The 25294-nt window shown below is 37.4% G+C and overlaps 3 protein-coding genes across 4 annotated transcripts; 2 read left to right on the forward strand and 1 right to left on the reverse strand.

Moving 5' to 3' along the window:
* Positions 1 to 200: 200 nt before the first annotated feature.
* On the reverse strand, positions 201 to 3408 carry LOC103963800 (protein TRAUCO). Its single transcript, XM_009376653.3, has 2 exons — positions 2261 to 3408; positions 201 to 688 (listed from the first exon to the last, which is right to left on the reverse strand). Exons 1-2 carry the CDS (start codon positions 3255 to 3257, stop codon positions 423 to 425), a joined length of 1263 nt encoding a protein of 420 aa, XP_009374928.2. The 5' UTR covers positions 3258 to 3408; the 3' UTR covers positions 201 to 422.
* A 5683-nt stretch (positions 3409 to 9091) lies between these two features.
* LOC103963799 (NAD(H) kinase 1) lies at positions 9092 to 20568 on the forward strand. 2 transcript variants are annotated; one of them, XM_018651516.2, is made up of 12 exons: positions 9092 to 9412; positions 10240 to 10393; positions 10488 to 10607; positions 12976 to 13113; positions 14042 to 14217; positions 14881 to 14994; positions 15114 to 15208; positions 15916 to 16022; positions 16871 to 16944; positions 18635 to 18713; positions 18861 to 19168; positions 19927 to 20568. In XM_018651516.2, the coding sequence occupies exons 1-12, from the start codon at positions 9389 to 9391 to the stop codon at positions 20233 to 20235; spliced, it is 1698 nt and encodes a 565-aa protein (XP_018507032.1). In that variant the 5' UTR covers positions 9092 to 9388; the 3' UTR covers positions 20236 to 20568. The 2 variants fall into 2 exon arrangements, with proteins under 2 accessions (XP_018507032.1, XP_018507033.1); XM_018651517.2 differs by lacking the exon at positions 12976 to 13113 and having other exon boundaries at positions 9094 to 9412.
* Positions 20569 to 22826: 2258 nt separating this feature from the next.
* LOC103963820 lies at positions 22827 to 24760 on the forward strand. Its single transcript, XM_048590256.1, has 3 exons — positions 22827 to 23648; positions 23992 to 24543; positions 24662 to 24760. Exons 1-3 carry the CDS (start codon positions 22827 to 22829, stop codon positions 24758 to 24760), a joined length of 1473 nt encoding a protein of 490 aa, XP_048446213.1.
* The last annotated feature ends 534 nt before the right edge of the window (positions 24761 to 25294 follow it).

A 25294-nucleotide genomic window follows, 5' to 3' on the forward strand; every position in this document is an offset into this window, starting at 1 on the left:
CCAAATGAATAAATAAAACCATAGACAAAGGTATAATTACTGAAACAGCTACGTTTGAGCCTGTGATAATTTGGAAAGAAGTGTACTACTAAACCAATGCAAAAGGATCTAGAATCTGAAACATGACAACAGTACAGAGATATTATCAAATACACAAGCACGAAGAACAGAGATATTTATCAAACATGGCAAACGGGAAATTGTCCGGATATGCAATATCATTATGTTTTCCATTAGAACTTGTCAGACAAAGGTCAAGAATACAATGCTTATCATTCAGTTTAAGTTGTAATTTTAGCAGCAACTAAAATTACAAAGGAAAGTTGAACTCATATGCTATCCATGAAGGTTTTCCATTCCTGCGTTTTGGCTTCGGAAGCCTTCAGAACACACAAACAGGGTTGAATGGTGCTGGGTTCTGGTTATTGTTTCTTCTCATCAGACACTCCATTTTCAACTCGGTTTTCAAACCCATGATAAGGAACTTCAACCATGGGCAGGGGCACTGGGCGTCCATCAAAGTCTTCTGGAAAGAATTCAAAATCAGGGCCGAAATTGAACTTGACAACACAATTTGGTTGATGTGGAAGAGTATACATTGAAGCAGCAGGATAGTAACGTCCACCATATAGATCCTTAAAAGCAACTCCTTGGCATACCCCATTTTTGAAAAACGATATCTCACTTCCTGCAAAGCAAATCAATAATCACTCCAATGGTTACCCTTCCAAGAAAACAAACGCAGGTTATAACTTAGCAGAATAGAAACATTTCTGTAGTTGAACAGAAGTTTGAAAAAAAAAAATGCTCATAAACCCCAGAAAAAATTATTAAAGTGGCAAGTTGGTGGAAGAGGCAGCATTTTGAACCTATTCCAAACCCAGTGAGTTAAGGACACCCCCAAAATAATACGTACAATTGCATGCTTGGATGCTAACTTTCTATTGCACACAATATACGGATGGCAATGGGTTGAATACCAAACATGCAAACTGGTATTGGAATTGGATGAGAACACCAAAACAATGTTTCCTTTTAATCTCAGGAAAAAAGAACAATTAGGTAACAAGTTGGCGAGAAGGAAGCATTTTCACCCATGGAAAAGCCAAAAATCAAATGTGCAATTAAATTATTTACGAGATACAAATTTTTTACTTTAGGTCATTTGGAAAAGAAAATACAGATATCATCAGGTTTAAATAGCTGAAGGTTTCCACTGCCATGTCACACAAATACTCAATTTCCTGTTTCATTGAAGTAGAAATAGAATAAATCTTTCACTATGCTAATTAGATTGTAACAGGACATCACATCCCAAGAGTCAATGCCTGCATGGCTTGTAAGTATCTTATGAATTTCAAATAATTCTCATGCCGCGCAATCTACCAACGCCTATATACCGTCTGAGTCAAAATCGGCCTCTATGGGGGGTAGACTCATGCATTACAGTTCAACCAGTCACTGCAGAGGCAGTTCTTCAAATTAATCAGTCTGATTCCTCATTCCCAAAATATTCCGATTACCTAATTTTATACCAAGCTTTTGTGCTATGACTTGTTGAACAAAGAGAAATATTTATATAGAAGCGATAATTCCATCCCCTGGAAACCATTTCAACCACTTCATAACAGTTTGGCTAAAATGCACTAAGATCACTTGTCCCATCTCTCTCCTTTTTCTGTACAAGCACATGGTACAATCATATGTCTCAAACTTCACTATAAATCTTTAAAGTCTCTCTCACAAGTAAAAGAACTCAGAATTATAGTACATTCTCTTGGCTAATGTTGTTCCCTGAATTTAGTTAGCGGAGACAATAAGTCACAAGTGCAGTATAATGCTACAAACGACATTGTGCAATAGAGATAAAAAAGACTATAAGTCACAAGTTCCGTTGTCTTGATCATCTTTTAGTCTGAATAGGTGTTAATCGGTCAGTCTTCAGGCAAGGGGTGTTTTGTCTTATGCTGAGTTAAGGTTTATCTTCAATAAACTACTAAAGACGCACATTTTATATCCTATCATACCAACATCTGTTTGGTTCAACTCATTCATGATTTCAGTTACAATCACAGGGAAAAAGTGCCATAGCAGTTGAGCTGTGCAAGCATATTCGAATTCACATTCATAATACGAAACAAGAATGCCTATGCAAGAAACACAATGCTCTGCAATAAATTTCACACAAAAGGCAACCACGACAACAAAATCACATAAACAAACAATTGAAAACATCAACACTGCAAAAAACGTCACCCACCAGGCACTACTTTGGGAGGATCCTCCTTCGCGTCAGGGGCACAAGCATACCGCTGACCCTTATACCAAACCAAATGGGGCGGCTTCGGGGCGTACGACCCCCCATCTGGCAAGTTTATATAAAACCCAATAACATCACCTTCCTTATACCCTTCCTCCCCATACTTCTCCCTCAAAGCCTTATGCACCTTACTCCCATCAATGTCCCTGTACCCGAAACTATTTCCATCATACCCGACGGGCGCCTGCAAGTCCCCTTTCTCAGTGGACCAGCCAAGCCTTGTGTGGCCACTCTCTCCCAAATTCACCACCTTTATTTCAAAATACCAAGCCCCCTCCGCCGCTCCTCTGGTGGCCCTAACCATTCTGTACCCTTTCGCGCTACCCGCACTCATTCGGTCCTCACTCACCTCCACTTTCTCCGCCTTGTACACCTTCGAGAGGCAGATTGTCATGTCCGGCGTGTCGTCGGTTTTGTCCGGGAACCGCGTCACCGGAGTGATGAAGACGGTGTCGTCCCCGGGGGCATTGTGGTTGTTGTTATTGGCCTTGCTCTTCTTTTTCCCCTTGCGGGTCGATTTAGTGACCCACACATTGTTGTTCTTCTTCTTCGATTTCTTCGAATTGGGGGCGGTTTGAGCGGCGGCGCTTCCGTTGGAGATGGGCAGGGGCGGTGGGGTCTGATCTTGGTCCGGAGAGGGCGCGGCGGTTAGGGAAGAGAGCTGCTTTTGCTTCTTGGGAGGCGGGTCGTCATCGTCGTTGTCGATCTCTTGGGATTTGATAGACTCGGAGAGAGATTCGGAGGCCTCGGTTTCGGTTTTACTGCCGTTTTGCGGGTCGGTGGAAGGTGGGTTTAGGGTATCGGTGTCGGGGTCGTCGGTGGTGGGTTCGGGTGGTTCGATGGGCTCGGCAGTTGGGATTGCGGCGGCGGCGGTTGTGGGTTTCGATTGTTCGTCTTCTTCGTCGTCTTCGTCTCTGTAGGTGCGAAGGTTGTCCATGTCTTGGGAAAAAAAAAAACAGAGAGAGAGCGAGAGAATTCGAAAATTTGAAATGGGGAGAGAGAGAAAGAGAAGTGGGTTCTGTTGATAACACTCAGGTTTCTGTCTGCATAAACCTGGGATTTAAGGTGGGACTGAAATCTATTGTCTGAAACTTTTGAAGAATATGTCGAACTATTGGATTGGATTGGGCTATGTTCTCTTTTATTTTTAGAGGCAATCTAAGTTTGAAGGCCCGGTTCTAATCGACCCACAAAAGGGGACCTATCAACCGACTCAAAGGCACACCGTTACAAGCCGTTTAATAACTATTTCGTCTTGAAAAATTTTATTTAGACTCAAAATTCTCTCAATACACCTTTGGCTTATATTCTATTTTTTTTAATTTCAATTTTGGCCCCAAATAGAAAATGGGTTAAGAAAGAAAAAGAAAAAAAAACAACCTATTAGTATAAAATTGTAACGACCAGTCCCCAAATATTCGGTTTTTATAATTTTATAGGTGAATTTATGAAAATGCCCTTCAAGGTAAAAACGTTAACTTTTGTTGACCGCTTTGTTGTGTCACGTTTTCTTGGCGCATCCTTATAGTACTCGTCACTACGAACGCGTGGGCACAAACAAAATGTAATTTGGAATTATAACGAAGAAATTATAGGCGAGCGAAGTTGAGGGCAAAATGGTCATTTGACCATACATCTAGAAGGCTCCAGATTTGCTGGAGCAGGGATATGGAGCCACGTGTGTGGAAGTAATGGAAAGATTAGGAGAGAAAAGACGGGGTGCTGCCCAATTGGGAAATAAGAGAATAGTGTGAACCAATGGGAAAGGAGAGAAATGAGAGAAAGGAGAAAGGAGGGGAACCCGATCCTTTCCCTTCGACCTAATTTCCGTCTACGACCTGACCCAACACCTATTTGTTCTCTGACTCCTTTTTAGGCGGTTTTTCCAGCTATTCACAGCCATTCACCACCTAGAAACTATTCCACGATCTCCCCTCTTCCATTTTCATCCAATAATTGATGAATTTGGCCAAGGTTTTGTGGATCTTGCGTCGATAACTTCGAGGACACCACAGTGGCGATCCGCCACTCCAGCAAACTTCACCGTTGATGACCACCACCAAAAGACTTCTCTTGTGGCCAAGAACAAACCCCAAACCAGTTTGGAGACCGTGGAGTAGCAGAGAAGGCAAATCGAAGTACACGCCTTTCTAAGGTTTCCAACGGGTTAAGGGTGTTTTCAGACGTTTTTTCGGCCGAATTGGACTTCGGCCCAGGTATAAAGTTCTTCCCCTCGATGAGCTCTATATTCCTGTAAAATTTGGTGAATTTTGGAGTTGGGTGGAATTTGTGGTTTCTGTTCGTCGGAAACCGCCACATGCAACGGCACGTGGCCTTCTCAGCAGTCGTCCCGTGATGGCTCGTGTGGTGGTGCGTAGGGGGAATCCGAGGTCTCTCCATAAGTTTTTCGACGTGCCTAATCCGAATTCGTTGTCTGTTTTCCCAAATTTTGTCGTTTTGGTAAAGTTTTACTAAATGACCCCTATATGTATTTAGGTGCGTCGGTTGGAAGTGACCTCGTCCTCGCTAGCATGAACGACTCCTCAACAATGGAATACTATGAGTGTACCCCTTCTAAACTTGCATCTCTTTATAAAATATTAGGCTTTCATTCACAAAAAGCATGATTTCATGAATTTAACATTTTATGCATTAATTACAATTTATCGAATTTACGTTTTACGAAAGATTATGAATTATTGAATTTTCATTTATAAAATTCTATGGCTTTCGAATATGATTTATTTTGCGGATTTACGAATATGGTATATTTATGGATTCATGAGATGAGACTTTGAGCTTTTGAGCTCTGGATTGATATGAGTTTTGAGGTATGTTTTCGGTGCTTATCTAGTGGGTTATCATACACACAACCAGGTATGTAGACGTCTATGACCATAGGACACAATGATGATATTTATAACATACCCCCAACTTCACTAACCCTGGGCTAGTGTCGGTGTGATATGTTATATGTATGTTTCTTCTCTGGCGTAACCCGAAGTCGTACAGCTTCACTTTGTGGTGATGGACAACACCCCCCCCCCACCACAATTTCTTCTCTGGCATAACCCAAAGTCGTACAACTTCACCTTGTGGTGATGGACCACCCCCCCCCCCCCCCAAAAATTTCTTCTTTGGCATAACCCAAAGTCGTACAGCTTCACCTTCAGATGATGAACCCACTACATATACATGTATATGTTATATCATTTTCTCCAGCGTAACCCAGAATCATACAACTTCACCTTCGGGTGATGGACCATTGTTTCTTTACTGGCATAACCCAGTGTCGTACAGCTTCACCTTTGGTGAGGGTTATGCCTTCGGGCCGCTATGATACCCCTAGTGAGTATAGTATTGATGAGATTTACGGATTTACCTTCAGACGGCGATAACAGCCTTATTGAGCATTGTTTTACACATACATATTTTATTGGCATGCTAGAGTTTTCAGAAAACCTACTATGTAGTATTATATATATATATATATGCGTTTTCAAAAGAGGGGGGTTAATATGTTCATAAAGAAAATGGTTTTCTTATTATTAGTATTATTATTATAAACTTTGGTCCACTCACTCTTTTGGTTTTGCGCCCCCTCAGGAGTTAGAATCGAGGTATGCAATCCTGGCGCCAGGACACTTCCGCCTAGGTATCTTCGAGTCTTCTCTATGTAGGACTCGTTCATTGGTTCGTACCTTTTTATAATAATTTTTTTGCATTATTCTTATACAGTTGTATGCTCTGAACACATTCCTTCATTAGTATATTCCTTTCTAATCACATATTTTAATTTGCATGCATGTTTAAAATGGCTTTGTCACCCTCGGGTGTCGGCTAGCACGTGCCTATCCTGGTATTTGGGGATATCAGGATTGGGGCGTGTCAAAAATACCTCCGATCAACTTCATCTTCATCCCTCCATGAAAATATTCTCTTTGTCATGCCTCATACCTCCGAAAGGCTTTCAAGCCACTCTTCCATAAGCCTAGTTGCTCCAACTAATAACATTTTATACTTTGCTTATGCTATAAGTTTGTTGGCATTCTTATTGAATGATCTAAACTCATGGAGTGTGAACCTCAAATTGGTTTAATTTACAAAAAAAGTTGAATTTATGAGAAAAAGGTAAAATGAAGAATTAGGGCTCTATACACAGATTCATTGAACTAATTTTCAATGATTGAGATTAAACAAATTAACTGGATTGGATGATGTATCTGAATGAATTTAGTCAGCACACACTCATCCCATCTCCAAACTGCAGGTAATCAAGTAATCAAATTATGAGCAAATGTGAGCAAGATGGCAAAACTCCTTCAAAAGAGAAAATGATCTTCGTTTGAGGATGCAGGTTCAAAATGGAACAAAAGTCATGCTGAACAGGGTCTTATTGCTGAATGTAGGCCTAGCATTTGTGTTGTATTTCCCTTGTTCGTATCGTTTTCATGACATATCCAATATCTTAATAGGTAATGTTGTATAACACCCGTTAACATAAACGGGTAATATGACCGAACCCGAAATCGACCCGTTAATATTTACGAGTAGTATGACTAGACCTATTACTTGTTAAAAAAATTAAAAATCAACAAATAATCAAATGAAAAACATAATACTAAATTAGTATTTACATATTACATTGTGAAAATTTGAAATAACCAGGAATGATTTTATAAAGAGTAATCTCAATTAAATAGAGAGACTATTCAGGAGAGAATCTAGGATAAGATACCCAATCCTCATAGGATTACGATTACGTTGCCTAATCATCAAGGTAACCTAATTTGACTTGAATTAGGTGTCCATCAATTGGGAGATAAGTAGTATCTTTAATGGCTTAAGCCTAGTTTGTCTTACTATAATTGTATGCCTTTGCTTGGAATTCTGACTTTGTCTGCCTAGTGTGATCTAACTAAGGCTAGTCCAATCTGACTAAGAAGGCTGGCTAGTCATATCTGACTAATATACCTATAAGATTAACTTATTCTGATCCACAACATGTCTCTCAACTTGTTCGCCTAAGCATCACGTGCTATGGACATTTTGGTTTTTCTTGCCATCCAAGGTGCCACATGTGCTTTGGCACAATTGTTGTACTTGTGTTACAAAGCCCTTTTAATGCAATCTTTAATTGTATAATTGCAACTTAGGAATTTCTTATTTGGCATATTAGTAGAGACTTCCATATAAGTACTCTTTATTTGGTTACATTTAATGAACTCACTCTCTATTGAGTACCTATGTACTTGTCTTGGTGTTTTTTGCACCAGTGGCTCTAGACTAGTCATTCTCTAAAGTGAGATGTCATATTATGTACTGATTTTTGGAATCAAATTTCTACACGCCCTTGTGTGAAGAACGATATCTGAAAACCTACAAAACAAACAAACAATCACAAAACAACCTAGCACCAATATGGTGTTAGTCAAGAACTCTCGAATGGTCAAGTTAGTAAAGGATTTTGTAACTCAAAATGTAGGCTAGAGGGAGATAGTAAAGGATACTTTTAGTATGAACCATATGGGTGTATTTATTTATACTAGTTCATATAGAGTCCTTGTTAGGATAGTAATCTTCATTAAACTGGGATTATCCTAGAGGAAATAAAGTTTTTCTTCTTATTAGGATTGTGATTACTTATAAAGCATGCCAATCTTGTGATTATAGAAAATTTCAAGATATACGGATACATCGTCATTGGAACTTAATTAAGTTTCTCTTTTGAGAAACAAGTGGGTCTTTCTTGATAGGATGAATCATGCCCATTGCTTAGGGGTCGATTATAATGACTTGCTCCGATAGTTCGTTACAGTAGATTCAATAAGGACCTTACAACCTATTATGAAGCTTAAACGTTGCTCTAGTCATTTTGGACACCTCGATCTAGTAGTCTGAAAATTCATAGTCCCACACTGATATTAGTAAATTGTCAAGGATAATTGGTAATCTTATGATCATGAACATTTATAATATGTGTATGAGAGAAAGACATCAAGAATTTAACTTTTTAATATCTTGTTGATGCACAAAATCAAGTTGATCTTGGATAACTTAGATCTCACCGTAAATTTCATAAACACAAAAGAACACAAGAATGTAACGAGGCTCAACCCAAATTTCCTACCTCTTTTGACAAATACAAACTCCTCCATTTTGAAGTGGAAAGTTGTGAGTTCTGACCCAAATTTCCTGCCTCTTTTGATAAATACAAAACTCATCCATTTTTAAGTGGAAAGTTGTAAAGTTCTGACTTGTGTGAATAATGTGTATTATATTAAGGAATGCGATATCCACGTATCTTATTTTACTTCACACACATCTTTTTAATTTTTGACCGTCGGATCGGATGAATTAAAGAAGATCAATGGACATAAATTATTAAGGATGTGTAAGAAGTAAAATGTGATGTGTGGATATCACACTCTGTATCAAATTACTATCACTGAAATAGAATTAAGAAATAAATAATTAAGAAGAAAGAGAACTTGGCACTCCATCTTTTGGGGTAAAAAATTTCCACGTCTGATGCGCACGCCAGATTGAGAAGTTGGACCAAATGTCTCCCATCGCCTGGGCTGTGCTGTGCTTTACTGTACCACACCTGTGTCTTATTTGGGTGGTTGGTTGACTAATCAGCCGTGTGTTGGGGTGGGGGAAGATGCAAAACTTTTAACTTTCAACGCAACCAAGCGCTTTGGGCCACGCGTTAACTGTGGGTCCCACCCCCGAAGTCCCACGAGAGAGAGAGAGAGAGAGAGTAGTGGGTGGGTCGTCGGTCTGATTATTTCTTCTGGGTTTTTGTGATGTTTGGGTTTGTGGGTGAGAGGATGAGGGACGTGTTGGCCTTGCAATTACCAATTCAATCTCCAACAATCCCATTTGCCTGAAAATATTTAATAAAATAAAATAAAATTGGAAAGTCTGAATCTTTGCGTGTAAATACCAAACATGGATTAACAATTCAGATTCCTCATATCTCCAACACTTGAGGGCTCTTCCTCTTGGAGAAGAAGAAGAAGAAGAAGAAGGAGAAGAAAAGGAGGGATCTTGTTCAACTCACCCATGGCTCCCAGCAAGAATTCTACTGTAATCACCTCTATGTCTCTCAATTATGCTGTAATTGATTAATTAATCAATCATTTTCTTTTTTGCATTTGAAGCTCCTTGTTGGATTTTTAATTTTAGTGCTGTTTTGGGTGCATGTTGCATTTCTAGCAGAAACTAATGTGAAAGAACTTTTTGATTTACAGATTTAATTTTTTCAATATATGAGAGGAAATACACACACACACACACACACACACACACACACACACACACATAATTCTGAATTTTGTGATTGCACTCAATGCCTGCTGTTGGAATGATTCTGCTGTGTATTGGTATTTTGGCTTAATAAGTACTTTCTTTTTCTTAACTTTTCTCCTTTGCAAAAATTGAATCAAACAATGTATCCGAATCCCACTGCAATCCAGGGGTGCTTATATACTATATAGGTTAGCTGAAATCTGAAGAAACTTGATTTGAGTGTATTTTGTAATCAATGAGCAGATGAGGACATAAAATGAATGGAGATATAGAAATTCGATTGACCCTACCCCAAACGGCTCTAACAGTTCCCTTCTGTAAGAAGTCCCAAGTGTTGCAATAACATGATTCCTCAGCATTGATTTATGACTTTCCGCTGAAATTAGGGCATATTCGCTGTGAAATGAATTTGTTGGAATTAAATTTTATTTTATTTTATAATATTTATCAACTGATGCGCTCTTGTTCTTGTTCATCTATGTTTTATTGAACTCTACTTACCTCTGCATCATACAATCAACAACCGTGCTAGCTCTATCATGTTAACAAGATATCTCGGCCCAGATGAAGTTGTGCTTCTTATCTGATATGCTTCCTGTGGACAGGGCGAACCAAGTGTTTCATGCTCACAACCAGAGAACGGTTTTCTCAATTCGATTTCTCCTTTAAGTTCAGAGAAAGCAGTCCAGGAACTTCTCCAGCAATCTCCTGTTCAAAGCACAGATGACCACCTCATAGAGTTCTCAGACGCTATGAGAAGTATGGTCATTTTCTTTTCTTGAATGGTATACGGTAGTCAATGAAACGATTATCATTAATATAAATTGATTATGTTGCATTCAACTTTCTCTAGCTGTTGCAAAGGCCCTGAGACGGGCTGCTGAAGGAAAGGCTTCTGCACAAGCTGAGGCAGCTGAATGGAAGCGTAAATACGAACTGGAGAGGGCTCGCAATCTACATTTGGAACATAAAGGTTTTTTAATAATTGCTCAACATATTTTAATTGTCATGCAGCTTTTGTTCTTTCACATAGATATACATATATTTGATCATGCAATTTCTGCTCATGTAAAACACAGTTTTCAAATATTTGCTGATATTATTTTAGCACATTTAGAAGCCTTAAAACAGATACTTGGGTTCATCTGAAAAAGTGCTTAGTTTCCTTCAGTTTCTGTCAAAGCCATTTCTTCATTAATTTGGATTTTAGCTTCTTGTAGGCCTTTTCATTGCTTTTGAACTTCTGTATTCGTATCAACCTCTGCATCTAGTGTAGCTTTTGTTTCATTAACTGAGATCAGAATCTGAAGTCCTTAAAGAAATGACTTTCAGAATTGCTTTGTCGTTTGCAACTGACAAACTGTCCGACAGCTATTTTTTTTGGTTTTTTTGATATCTCTTTTGTTGATACAAGATAACAAAACGGGTGATGCGCTGTGGAGAAACAAGATTACACCTAGTGATTGAAAGTTTGAGAGAGAGGTCATAGAATAATTCTGCATGTTAATGGCAAGAGTGATGCAGATTTTATGTATCTTGGTCCCATAACGAAGTAATGCTTTTTACACTTTCAAGAATCATTGTAGTTCATATTGAAAAACTATCAGCTAGGTATACTCCACCCTAACCATTAATAGCACTACTTTCCATTGTCCTACATTTAGGAGCAAAGTTTGAAAATTATTTAGCATTCCGGTTATCACTCTAACTTTATTTTGTTTACATGAGATTTAATTTATTAATTTTGAATAAAAATGAGATGAATTTAAAACCTCTCGATTCTAAAGCATACAGGTTTGCGTTCTTGTGTCATTTTCTAGGATATGTTGTTAACTAGTGAGTAGTGACACATTGACGTGATATGGCCTTACTCTCATATTTTGTAGAAAGTCTTTATCGAACACCAAAATTTTGCTTCGGTTCTTTATTTCATGTTTCTAAAGAATTGTCCTAGGACACAAATTAGACTGTTCAAAGAAAAGTACCAAAGATTCAATGCTAGTATTTGAAGCCCTTGGGGCTAGTTAAAATGGGATAGGATTAGGATAGATCAAGGTTTTATCCACTCTAATTTAATGAAAACAAAGCACCAGAATCTAAAACCAACTCTTCTAAGAAAGACGCCTTTGTGAAAAAGGTTACTGAAATATTTCTTAACAAAATATCATCAACGCAATGTGATGAGATAAAAGTATAGCACTTGTGTCTCTCTTATCCATAAGAATCAACAATCTGAACTTTTCTTTGAAAGTTCAAGGCCAAAGTTTCTTGTTGAAACAAACGACAAAAGGAGAAATGCTCCAAAACTAAAGTGTCTTTTCCACCCTTATGGCCCCTATCTTGTGGTCGCATGGAAGAAGACATCTTTAATTGTTAAAGGGGGTTTCATGATCTCAAAATATTGCAAATGAGTGTGGTAACCAATTTTTTGAGTGAACTGGTTTGGATAATTTGATGTTTGATGGTTTTCATTTTTCCCAAACCAAGTTGCTTCTATGTCCCTCACTTCGTATTCCATCAAGCCTGAAGCCTTAAGCTATAAGGGCACCTTAGATGTACACATGTGCACATACGTGCAAACTATATATATATATATATAGTTGATGTTATATATTTGGAAACGAAACAGCATTTTGATTACTAGTAATTTAGTTCAATTAAATTCCTGCATATACATTCTACTTTTATATTTTCTCTAAACACAATTTATATGAATGGAATGTTGAAATAATGAGTTGTGTATGTGAGGGTGAATGATGCACCAGAAATGGTATTCGAAGGGAACATGGTTAGCACCTGTTCAGATAGTAGAAACACTAGCATCTAAGGGCAAGCAAATGAGATTATAAAACCCTGTTTTGCCAGAAAAATACGCTAAAATATTTCTAAAGTGCCAAGGGTGCTCCACCACTGCATACACCTTATCCAATGGGGTCATATTAATTCATTTCTTCGCCCATCGTTTTTCTCTGCCTTTTGTAAATAGGAAGCTTTTGTGAAGCTTTTTGAAAAGATCTTGCCTTAGAGGGTCTTTTATATCATCATATATTTTCATTTTTCAATTTTCACAAACCTCTTGTCTTTTCTTCTCTAGCCTTCTGGGCGGGTTCTCCATTTATTGTTTTTGCATATCCATTTACTAATTTATCCTAGAAATACTTTTTACTTCTCTCTGAATGCTTCTTGTGGTTGACGATCTTATAGCCCATAGTTTTGAGTTGACTTCTTCGTGATACCTCTGCAAACGGTTAAAACTTAGATCAATTGCTTGGTGTTGCTGGTCTTTCTAAATCATATTTGGACTCATTATCATCAGATTGTGGGTATTCCACTATCATCAGGCTACCACTTTTATGAAAAGCTACAAGGTTCGTGGATTCCGAGTTCTCTATGTAATGCAGTGGGAATGATAGGATTTATGCTTCCATGTGTTTTCTTCTTGGAAATTTTCAAGCAACGGGGCAGGGAAGTTTCTGAAGGTACTTGCTTTGTCTTATACAAAATAAAGTCATTCTGGTGCTCCCACAAAAGAAAACTGCACATTTCTAAGAGAAGGGAATTTCCCTTTCTAGCTTTTTTGGGGTCAATATAAAAAATTAAATAAATAGAGATATATAAATACCTCTTACCTTGAGAGACCAGGATAGGAGAACGTTGTTTAAGCTTTGAGGTCATTTGGTCTTGTACACCAATACAAATTACTAACTGCGAATTGAGGGGTGGTTGTTATTTTGAGTTGATGATGCTACAAGGATCAGGACCAGCTATGCACCAAAGTATAAGCAACTGTCCCAGAGTAATTTCTATTAAGCCTTTAGGGGTTGAAAAGACGACAATAAAGTTTTACTTGCGTAAACTTTTCCAACAGTATATTAATGTGATTCATTTTTCTTTGTTACAGCATAATGTGTATGAATGTTATAACACATTTTTTTTTTAACAGCCTTCAAAACTACTACGTTTTTTCTTATGTTAAAAGTTTTCCCTTCCATAATAGGAGAGTCAAAATTGTAAGAGGCTTGGAGTTAGTGATGTTGGCTCATATATTATGAATTCATTTGGGGTTTCGTTATGCTTAGACTCATGAATTTTTTGGTTAAAATTATGTAGTTCTTGGTAATTGATTTATTGCATTTTCTCCGAGATTACTAAGGTTTAGATGCCTAAGGTGGTGTTTGATGTGGAGATTTCCCCTGATTACCGCGCTTGTTTCTCAATTGCACCACTGTTGCGGTTATCATTCTACTTTTGTCCTTTTGTGCGTGGTACTTTGTGTTGTGAGCTCATTCGCATAATGCGATGTATACTTTGGTTCACCTTAAACTAGCATAGGTGATGTTGTCCTGAGTTTCTTTGTTTCACCTTATTCGTACCTTAATAGAAGGGATTTTCTGGCGTATGTTACAGAGCAATCAAGTAAAGAGGCTAACAGCATTGGAGAGAGGACAGAGAACTTGTCCAGCCAATCAAATGAGCAATCTGAACAGTGTTGTGGGATGAATGGGATATGCTCCCATGAAGTTCTTCGGGATGATGAAAGTTGCTCCGATTCCAAGGTGTTCCCCAATAAATTGACCAGAAAGGTACCCTTATTTATTTGTGTCCTTACCCTCCTGTCCAGCTAAGCTCTGGCGTGCTCTGTACACTGTGATTCATTGTAACTATTTAATTTCTAGTTAAAGTATCACTGCATTTGGATTTGGATGGAGCGAAAAGTTTTAGGTTGGAAAAAGATATTTCTGATCATCATTCTGCTTCCAACGTGAAGTATTTAAACCATATGGAACCACAGTAACAGGAAAGTACAAGAAAAGGAAAGTAATAATCCTAGTTTTTACTGGAAATTAAAGTTAAACAAAAGCTTTCCCAAACTATTTAGTCAAGTATACCACTCTACTGTCTACCATGCCAACAGATAGTAACCCCATGACTTTTTTTTTATCATTTATTACCATTTGATTACGAACACAACTTAGCGTATAGATAATCAGCCTTAACAATTCTTGCCACTTAGCGTATGGTTAGAAGTTAAGATTTACACATGTTCTTTAGCCTAATATCAAATTATTTTTTTTAGTAAGATGTTCTTGGTTATCATAAATTTTTTCGTACATATATTGTATTTACCCACTGGATGCAATTTTCTTTGGCTTTCATAATGCAGTGTTCATGTTAAACATGTTGAAACATTATGACTGCAACAAATTTCACCGGTTATATCATGACATCCATATTTCCTGAGACAGGCATCATTTAAACTTTCATGGTGGTGCAATGGCGACGAGAGTGACCAGCACAAGCATGACATCGTCTCTTTTGAAAGGGGAAACATTACAACTGCAGAGCGTAGCAGTAAACAGGTATAACCCATTCTGTCTGTGCATGTTGCTTATTTTTTCCCACAGTTTTTGTGTCTTTTGAATTCAGTTTATTGGTGGCTCCCATCTATTGTCTATTTAAGATCTCGATTTCATTTCAGATTGCGTTGAAGTGGGAATCTCAGCCACAGACTGTGATTATATTGACGAAACCAAATTCAATTTCTGTTCGAATTCTGTGTGCAGAGATGGTCAGGTGTGGATCTTAAGATTTCCTTAGTGTGTCATCTCTGATACCAGATTTTATTTCCTGCATTAGCTGCTTTTCATATTAATGTAGGCTTAAGCTCTGTGACCTCAAGATATTATAGGGTTCAAGAAATGACGACTCGTCGTTAAATCTTAAGTATGACAATGCTGCAATATTTTCATTATTACAACTCTAAAAAAAAAAAAAAAAAAAAAAAACAGATACGCTTGACATTATGGTAAGGTTGGTTGGGTAAAAGAATATTTTATATAAGAAGGATTGTCCCTGAAGAAACGTAGAGCAATATCAATTCATTACCAATGGCAAGAGATTTCTGCACTCCTTTTTGTTACCCTACCAATTGGATTGAATAAATCAAAAGAGAATCAAGGGCACAATTAAGAGGAGTGCAGGAGGTAAAGGGGAGTGCTGATATCACTTGCCTTGCCAATGGTCTCTCATATGCTTATTTAAAATAACTTCCGTTCATGCACTGAAAAAAAAAAAAAAAAAAAAAAAAAAGAAAACGCCCTGACACAATTTCAAAGAAAAAGAAGAAGTCATCCACATTCTTGTGAAGTCCCTCGTGCCAAAGTTCAATTAAGGACCTTATAGACGATGCTTTATCTTTGCATTCTTGCGTGCATATGTAACTTTATACTTGAATGTCCGCACGTGTTTTTCCTTTCCTCAGTCTTGAATTTAATTTCCAGATGGTTGAGAGAGCAGAAAAAGTTAAATATTTATGTGGAACCACGCGTAAGAGCTGAACTTCTTACGGAGTCATCTTACTTCAACTTTGTCCGTACATGGAAGGATGGTGAGAACTACAGAAGATTGTTTCTTTTTTATTATACATTGGAAGAGACTTCTCTCAAATTGAGACTTGTTTTCATGATGCTCTTTACAAAAGATTTGTTTACAGAAATTTTCGCTACTTGCATATTCTTGTGTATGCACTTCTGTTGTTGTTTCTTTTTTCTAAATAAGAATTAAGTCTTCAAATTCTATTGATAGTAGAGGCGAGTACAGAACAAGGAAAGTTCCAGTAGACTATTCTAGGCTAGAAGAAGAATGTTAAACAAAACAATTGAAATCATTAGGAAGATACTACAAGATCAAGGACGAAGGGCATTAGCATTACACCACATATCTTCCAAAAATCTAATCCTTTCATTATCACCCAACCAAACTGGCGTTTCATCAAGTGTGTGGGAAATAACCTTCTAGGGATGCTTGGAAGTCATTCTACCAGCATCTATAGGATCCCAATTGTTATTGTGCAATTAATATATGCTCCATAATTACATAACCCACAAAGATCTTTTGTTAATCCACATTGCGTTGATTTTTTCATGTTGGACAGAGTTATGTGTATGCAACCGCACATGTGTCTGTTTGTTTTTCAGTTGAGTAATGATCTTATGAAATGTCCAGCCACAAATAAAGTGGAGCGCTAGATGCATGCATACGTTCTTTCCTTTAATTCCCAGTTATGGTTGAGGTGATAACAATTTGGCTTACATGTAATACTTTTGCATAATAATGATCTCAGATGGTTGTTTGTAACTTGTAAATTAATAAATTTTTATTTATATAATATGTTGCTTGCTAATTGTGCTCGGGATTTGCTATTTACTGTTTAGAGCTTCATTTTTTGCTTGACAGAGAGCGAAATAATGCTGCTGCACACAAAAGTAGACCTTGTCGTAACTCTTGGTGGGGATGGAACTGTTCTCTGGGTATGTGCATATATTTCTAAGCTTTAACTTGATTACTTCAGAATGTTACAGTGCATTAAACTATTTGGTTTGAGGGAATTTAAAGTGATCCTATACTGCTACTAGGACATGTGTTGTACCACCTTTTGGTTCATTCTAGTGCTTGTGTGTTCACGTCAATAGCAAATATCTGAGTTCTGATTCATCTCTGTTATCCCTTGTTCCTAAGTGGTAACAATATACATGATGCAATCGTGGAACGGAGGGGTTGGAATTAAACACGATCATATTACTTTTTTCGTTTATACAGTTCAGAAGAATTTATTGTCACAAGTATACATGAATCACTATGCCATGGTTGAATATGTTAGACGTAATTAGAATGTTGTGTAAGAGAGATCAATTGATTAACAGAAAGAGATACATGTGGTTAACTAGCATTCTGGTAATTCGTTACGGGCATTTCACCTTGAGAGTATGAATCCCACATTAAGGAAGGAGGGACCTATGTGCTTATAAATAGTTGGGCTACTCTCCGTATTGCCTATTGGTTTTAGGGTGGAACCCCAACTTCCTTCATGGTATCAGAGCAGGTTGTCCTATGTGTGAAGGTTGGGAAGCCCAATGGCCACACGTGCTCCACATCACTCGATTTGTGTTGTCACATCGAGGAAAGAGGGATCTTACATGTGCTTTTAAGTAATTAGGCTTATCTTTATACTACCAATTGGTTTTATGGTGGAACTATAACTTTCTTCATGGTATCAGAGCTAAGTTGTCCCATGTGTGAAACCCAACGGCCATATGTGCTCCACGTCACCTGATTTGTGTTGTCCATGTGTTGAGCTTGAAAATTCACCCCACGTGAGGGGTCGTGTTGAGAGTATGAATCCCACATCTGGGAAAGGAGGGACCTTGCATGTGTTTATAAGTAGTTGGGCTACTCTCCATATTGCCAATTGGTTTTATTGGTGGAATCGCAACTTCCTTCACTCACATCATTATTAACAACACTGCATGTAAATAACCCCAAGAGGACCAGGGATAAGGGAAAGAAACTGATAAAAACAGACAGAAAATTGGAAACATCACCTATCTTGTCATGTGAGAGAGTATATCTTAAGCCTAACTCCTTGTCATTTTGTTTTAGCTGGATGATTTATTTTTGTTGGGCTCACCAATCCTTATTTAATATTTTTGAGACTAAGAAAAATGAAACCAGAAAGTTTTAAATCTTTTTAACATGAATTGCAACTCTAATTTTTACAACCGTCCATTTCAAGTGTGACTAGAAGTACTAGATGTTACTTTTCTGTGTCGCTACTTTTGATGTAGCCATGTTCTTTGGAGTATCTTGTCCTGTTGAAAAAGGCTCATTTGCAGTGTCTTATGGAGGCTTCTGGCTTAATGTATATTTATATAAAATTTTCGCTTATTCATTGGATTTTTTCTGGTCATTGCTCATGTTGTTGGACCACTGTAAAGTCATGGTGTTTTTCGTGCTGTTATAAGAGGAAGATGACTTTTATTTCATTTCTTTGAGTATGCTACTTGTGCTGTAATCTCAATCAGATATTGAGTTAACTGATTGCTGGGTAATGAACTCTTGAAACTTTGAAACTAAATCGCAGTTCTGTAGTTGATGGTTTTTATTAATATTTTGTAGCACTTATATTGTTGGCGGTTACGACTATTTTATTTTAATTTGCAGGCAGCATCTATGTTCAAAGGGCCAGTTCCTCCTGTTGTGCCGTTTTCTTTAGGGTCACTGGGATTTATGACTCCTTTTCGTATCCTTTCTTTTAGAAGAGTTCCTTTTTAAATAAAATTGAGTTTCTAAAGTTACTCTAAATGTTTACTTGTCTTTTATGGATCTTATTGTGTTACTTTTTACTGTTCCTGTATCTCATTCAAAAGTGATCTTTAACATGCTTCAGAAAGCGAACGCTACCAAGACTATCTTGATTTAATTTTAAAAGGTCCCATTAATATCACGTTGCGACACCGGTTGCAGTGCCACGTTATTAGAGAAGCAGCCAAAAACGAGTACGAAACTGAAGGACCAATGCTTGTACTAAATGAGGTTACAATTGACCGTGGGATATCATCATACCTCACAAATTTGGAATGTTATTGTGACAATTCTTTTGTCACAAGTGTCCAAGGAGATGGGCTAATATTATCAACAACATCTGGCAGTACCGCGTATTCATTAGCAGCTGGAGGATCAATGGTCCACCCCCAGGTTTGTTTTCATACCGTGATCTATCAGTTCTTGTTTACCAGCTATCAAAGACATTATATGGTAGTTATGTACTTTATGGCGCTGCCGTGAAGCCAAAGCAAATATTTGTCAAATATTGGTTTTAATGTTATACTACTGCGTATATCAACCTCTTAGCACACACTCTGCATATAGCGGGGAGAGTTTTCTTTAAAGGTTAAAGATGAAATTATGCCTTGCTCGGGAGAAATATATTAAAAATATTATAGATAACTTTCAGTTTATAGAAAAACAATCCTGGTTATATAGGCTACATTGTGATTTAAATCCTATACGAGAATAATTACATACACACATCAACGTCACTTTCACCGTCCAAAATCATTTTTCCAACCATAGTAGTGATCTGTCCTATTTCTCCTTCATTAGTAATCCATCTTCTTCCCTCTAGTTGGACATAATTTTTTCATTTATCCTCTCAACATGCCTTAAGATTAGGGAGTTATCCATTCGAATCCAATCCTACTTACCAAACGAGCCCAGAGTGTTTACCAAAACTGTTCCTAGGATATTCAAAACTAATCTTGTTAACAAAAAATAAAATGCTACTCACCAATGGTTATCTGATTGATCTTATCATAAATAAGAAACAAGTAATAAACAATATTTAGAACTTTGATAGACAGATTTGCAATAAATCCTTTAAAGCTAGTATCTGTAGCTGTTTGATGCCTTGCAACTACAACATTGTTCTTATGATTTGTTCTTCATAATTGCAGGTTCCTGGAATTCTTTTTACACCTATCTGTCCACATTCCTTATCGTTTCGGCCTCTGATATTACCTGAGCACGTGACTCTGCGAGTACAAGTACCTTTCAACAGCAGAAGCCATGCATGGGCGTCATTTGATGGAAAGGACAGGAAACGGTTGGCTCCTGGTGATGCACTTGTGTGCAGCATGGCGCCTTGGCCTGTCCCCACTGCATGTCAAGTTGATTCCACCAGTGACTTCTTGAACAGCATCCATGACGGGCTTCACTGGAATCTGAGAAAGATTCAGTCTTTCGATGGCCCTCGGGAAGCATAGTTCGCAGTTTTTCTTTCGTATATTATTTTTGCTAGTTTGCAGATCCCGATCGAGTCTAAATCTAACTTGTGTTGTTAAAAAGGTAAGAAAGGGGAGGTGGGTGGGGGTGGAAGGTGAAGAGAAAATCTAAAAGTCGTAATTATTTATTTTACATGTCTCCGGTTTCCCCCTCAACAAGGAGCATAAACGTTTTCTTGTCCAATAAGTAAAAGGCTTGAAGCAGAAAGCATGATAAATGGATGCCAAAAGATTAATGTTACTCTTTCCGTATGAACTTGTAAACTGGATCTTGATCATTGCACGAATATATATAAAAAATTTAGAAATTGTTCAGTCTACGAAATTCACTCTCTTGCATTACATGCATTGTATTTTTTATTTTTTTTTTATTTTTTTGGGTTTTTTGATAAGGATATCATGCATTGTATTGCTTTACATATATGCTTGTTTACAACGCTTCTGTGCACTTATGTTGATAAGTGTTTTTTTTTTTTAATATCATTTTTGTATATGAAATGTCGAAACTGTCCTACAAAATATGTAGTCATTATTTGATCGATAATGCCCTTCTGCAAATACTCATATGGCTTGCACTTATGTTGATATATGTTAGTACTTGATCAGTAGGTCATCAGTACTTAATATGTCGTCATTATTGTGAGGGACCATTCTTGCGATGATGCACAACAATCTCATCGAAATATTGTTAATATTCGATCGATGTATCCTTGTTTCTTGAACAATTGTAGTCTATACTAATGCTACCAATCGCATAAACAAGCTTAAATAAGTTAAAAGGGTGAACTAAAGACAAGCTCAAACTCAAGTACTGATATATCGATCCGATTATGACAATACATTTCATTTGATAATTATGACCTAACTATCGATGATGACACTAAATCATGCGCAATTGCACAATATATAGGTCATATATTGACAACATAACAATTAATGATGATATATCAATCAATAATGATTCTTATTTATGAAGTTTTAGTATTTTTTCACATGCTGCTTTAAATGCCTTCTTTCACTCCTAAAATACTAATGAACAATGATTGTGCAGCCCATGCACACGAATGTGCACAACCACCCATTGAGGCATTTTGTGAAACATTTGGAAAGCAAACGGTTACATAAAAATTCAAAGTGACAACTCTTTAATTTTAAGGCTCTTTTAAGGTCTTCAACAGAAGTTTCAATCTATAATTGAGACATGTCATGAGAAAACTGTAGGTTTTCGCTATTTTACACACTCAAGAGATTTATGTAAATAATTATATAGTTCGGTTTCGATTGTTGTAAAGCGAATTTGTGTTAAGATTTAGTAGACCAATTAAGGTAGGTATTTAGAATGATCGTAATAATCATATAAAAAAACTTGTCCAAATATACCAATTTAAATTGGAAAGCTCAAGAGGAGTAGAAAAGCTTGAAGCTTTAGCCTATAGAGAGAGAGAGAGATCGGTGATTTTAGGAAATGAAGAAGGAGATGGGTGGATATATAGAGGGAATAAGGAAGAGAAATATACTATCCAATTTCATAAAGGGAGGTCGTTGGAATCGTTGTTATGGACAATTTCGTCATTGAGCATAAAAAATGACCAAATAGAAGTTTTTTACAATGTAAATCATTTCAACAACCAAATGACAAAAATGGATCAATTCAGAAAATTTCCCTTTTTCGATTTATTTGAAACATGTCTTAACATTTTTTTTGCTATCTTCTTAGAAAATCGCTCCATAGCAGTCTAATTAACAATGACACTTCATAGGCACACAAAACTAATCGCACTGTCAACCACCTCTCTAATGTAGGGGGTAAGACTCACATACAATAATATGAGACACACCTCTACTGAAGACGTGGTCAACAATACAATCAGTTTTGTGTATTTAATCGGCGTTATTATTTTACTCGAAGATTGTTGTACAAACTAACATGTGTATTACATCACAGCTCAAGCGTTACTGTAATTTTATCTGCAAGCTAATGCAAAGTCTGTTGTGGACCTGTTGTTTGAGGTGGTTTTGTTTGAAGAGAGAAACAGTTTCTTATCCATGTCCTACTCCCACACATAGACCACGCCAACTCTGAATAACTTGCCATTCTCATGCATATTTGCGTGATTTTTGTTAACTAAAATGTCTAATTCATGCGAATTACCAAATGGGGGTTTAAAATTAAATTAAAACCCCCTCAAGGAAAGGTTTGTGATCACCCTATGTTTTAGCTTTAAGAACATGAATTATGGCATTTACGTTACTCCAATCCTATTCTAATCCCTATACAACTCCAACATATCTGTTTGGATGATGGGAGAATGGTGTAAAAAACGGAAGTTCAATGTCCTACTGGAAGAAATGATTGTGTGGTGCATGGTTTTCAATCACGTAATGCACCAGAAGAAAAAAATTAAAATAAACGAAAGCACAACAGCTTCACATGTATCAGCAAACTTAAACAAGAATCATGGACTTGAACCACCCTTTAAAACCCTAAAAACCAATAGATCCATGGCTTGGTTACTTTGCAGGACCAAAAGAATAATTTGGGGAAATTAATCTCTTTGCCATCATCCTTCAAAATGTGTTCCTCACCTATCGCAACTTCTAGCACAAAACAGAAACCTTTACCTCTTGGAGCTTTATGCAAAGCCGTAGCTATTTCAGGAGCAACCCTATTGTTTTTCTACATATTTTTGTTTGATAAATCATCAGTAAACTACCAATTACCTTCAAATCTCTTCAAAACCTTGAAAGAAAGCTTTCCAGTGGCTACGAGTCCCCTCAGAAGTTCCCCTCCTACCAATCTAAGCCACATTGTTTTCGGAATCGTGGGCTCCATGAACACATGGAAGGCGAAAAAGCCATACATCGAAGTGTGGTGGAGATCTAATGTCACCCGAGGATACCTCTTTTTAGACAGAGCTCCTACGCCGGAGTTTCTACCTTGGCCTTCATCTTCTCCTCCTTTTCGAGTTAATGAGGACTTCACTAGATTGAAAGGTTACCCGCAAGTTCGAAAGCCAGTCCAAGTACGCATAGTACGTACAATCTTGGAGACATTTAGAGAGGGTGACAAAGATGTGAGATGGTATGTAATGGCGGATGACGATACTGTCCTCTTGGTTGATAATTTAGTTGAGGTTCTAGAAAAGTACGACCATGAAAAGTACCACTACATTGGTATGAATTCGGAATGTGTCAAGTCTAACTTCGATTTTTCGTTCAATATGGCATTTGGCGGCGCTGGTTATGCTTTGAGTTACCCGTTAATGGCAGCAGTGGCAACAAAGTTGGACGGGTGTATTGAGAGATATCCATACATCTGGGTCAGTGATTTTATGTTGCAGTCATGTTTAGCTGACTTAGGAGTCGCTCTAACTCAGGAAAAAGGGTTTCATCAGGTAATCAATCACCTTTCTACGATCATTATATAACTGGTTATTGCAGTTGAGTGACAAATCTTTGAGAGAACAACTAGGCTACTTGCACACAAGTATTTTATTAACTATAAAAAGTTTGATGAACGAGGGCTAATATTTGGACCACGTTTACTCAATACGTTGATAATCACCTTTCTAATACAAGTGAGTCTCACATACATAGTGGAATCGGCCTATATTTTAGTCATGGGCTTTATTGTTGATTGAAACATAGGCCGCCAATCCAAAGTATTCTTTTAGGCTTACAGATATGAAATTTGAGATTTCGAACCCAAGGATTTAACGTTAATGTATGTAATTACAGATTGATCTCCATGGTGATATATCAGGTCTTTTGTCATCTCATCCAGAGTCTCCTTTCCTCTCCCTCCACCACCTTGACACCATAAACCCAATCTTCCCCTCCATGAACCGCTCCGAGTCCATTAACCACCTCATGAAGTCAGCAAAAGTTGACCACTCTCGTCTGCTACAACAAACCATATGCTACCGTAGACCAAGCAATTGGTCTTTCTCAATCTCATGGGGATATTCTGCTCACATTTACGAAACCATAATCCCTCGGAGCATTCTACGGAGACCCCTCGAAACATTTAGGCCTTGGGTGCATAATGCAAGAGCACCTCTCTACATGTTCAACACCCGGTGGCCATCCAACAATCCATGTGAAGCTCCTCATGTGTTTTTCTTTGATTCCATTTATCAGAACAATACTATTGAAGGAAGACAAACTGTAACAACAACTTATTCTAGAGCATCTCAGCGCGGTTTACCTCCTTGTTCTTCGAGTGGCAACCATTCGGCAGATTTCATCAGCAAAATTCAGGTCCAGTCATTGCCTGCAAAACGTTTGGAGGTCAGCTTTTTCGACAGTCTCTACTGCCTCTCATTTAGCGGGCGTGCATGTCTGAGTTATATACACCTATATATATAGTCTCTCATATTTTTCTTCTCTACTGTTTGTTTTTTAACAGGCTAGAGGGATAGACTGCTGTGATATAGTATATGAACCTGACATTAACACTGCTCAAGTCATATACAGGGCTTGCATGGAAGGAGAAATTATCGCTTGATTTTACAAAATATTATATTATGATCCAAATCGAAAAAATTGAAGGAATTTTTTGACGTGTATCTTCATTAAGACTGAATTCTTGAATGCGAAATAGTTTCTGTTAAGTGTATAAATTAATTAAGCTAACCCTTAGTCCCTTCTTATGGATATATTCTAACCATTCATTTGATAAGGATGCATGAGTGAGGAATGTTATTATTCTCCAATCTTTTGGATATGATAATATTTTCGATATCCACAAGGCTTATGAAATTTCAAGAATTTGTAAGAATTACATTATGTTTTGATGAGGAAAATAAACTTGGGTTGTAAGATTGTCTCTGCGTCTGAGTTCAAACCAAATCTTCCAATACTAGGACTTGCAATGGACGGACTCAAGAGTAACCGTCGTCAACATGGTGATTGGCGATTTTAGGTTTGTCGTTTGATGAGTACAAACTAGAGTCATTAGACCCATTCAACCAGGATTTAGTTCGAGTGACATTTACCATCCAATAATTGTTTGCTACATATTCGAAAAGTGCATTATCCA

This window comes from the organism of the source record quoted next, unplaced genomic scaffold (assembly GCF_019419815.1).
Source record: "Pyrus x bretschneideri cultivar Hongxiangsu unplaced genomic scaffold, Pyrus_bretschneideri_v1 Contig31, whole genome shotgun sequence".
Classification (NCBI taxonomy): Eukaryota; Viridiplantae; Streptophyta; class Magnoliopsida; order Rosales; family Rosaceae; genus Pyrus; species Pyrus x bretschneideri.

Bases quoted from the DNA above. Each gene is read 5' to 3' on its own strand.
- LOC103963800 (XM_009376653.3), bottom strand. From the start codon at position 3,257: ATGGACAACCTTCGCACCTACAGAGACGAAGACGACGAAGAAGACGAA. The intron at 689-2,260 runs GTGGGTGACGTT...TTTGCTTTGCAG, and splicing joins TCCTCCCAAAGTAGTGCCTG to GAAGTGAGATATCGTTTTTC.
- LOC103963799 (XM_018651516.2), top strand. From the start codon at position 9,389: ATGGCTCCCAGCAAGAATTCTACT. The intron at 14,218-14,880 runs GTACCCTTATTT...TTCCTGAGACAG, and splicing joins CCAATAAATTGACCAGAAAG to GCATCATTTAAACTTTCATG. The intron at 14,995-15,113 runs GTATAACCCATT...ATTTCATTTCAG, and splicing joins CAGAGCGTAGCAGTAAACAG to ATTGCGTTGAAGTGGGAATC.
- LOC103963820 (XM_048590256.1), top strand. From the start codon at position 22,827: ATGTGTTCCTCACCTATCGCAACTTCTAGCACAAAACAGAAACCTTTA. The intron at 23,649-23,991 runs GTAATCAATCAC...ATGTAATTACAG, and splicing joins AGGAAAAAGGGTTTCATCAG to ATTGATCTCCATGGTGATAT. The intron at 24,544-24,661 runs GTCAGCTTTTTC...GTTTTTTAACAG, and splicing joins TGCCTGCAAAACGTTTGGAG to GCTAGAGGGATAGACTGCTG.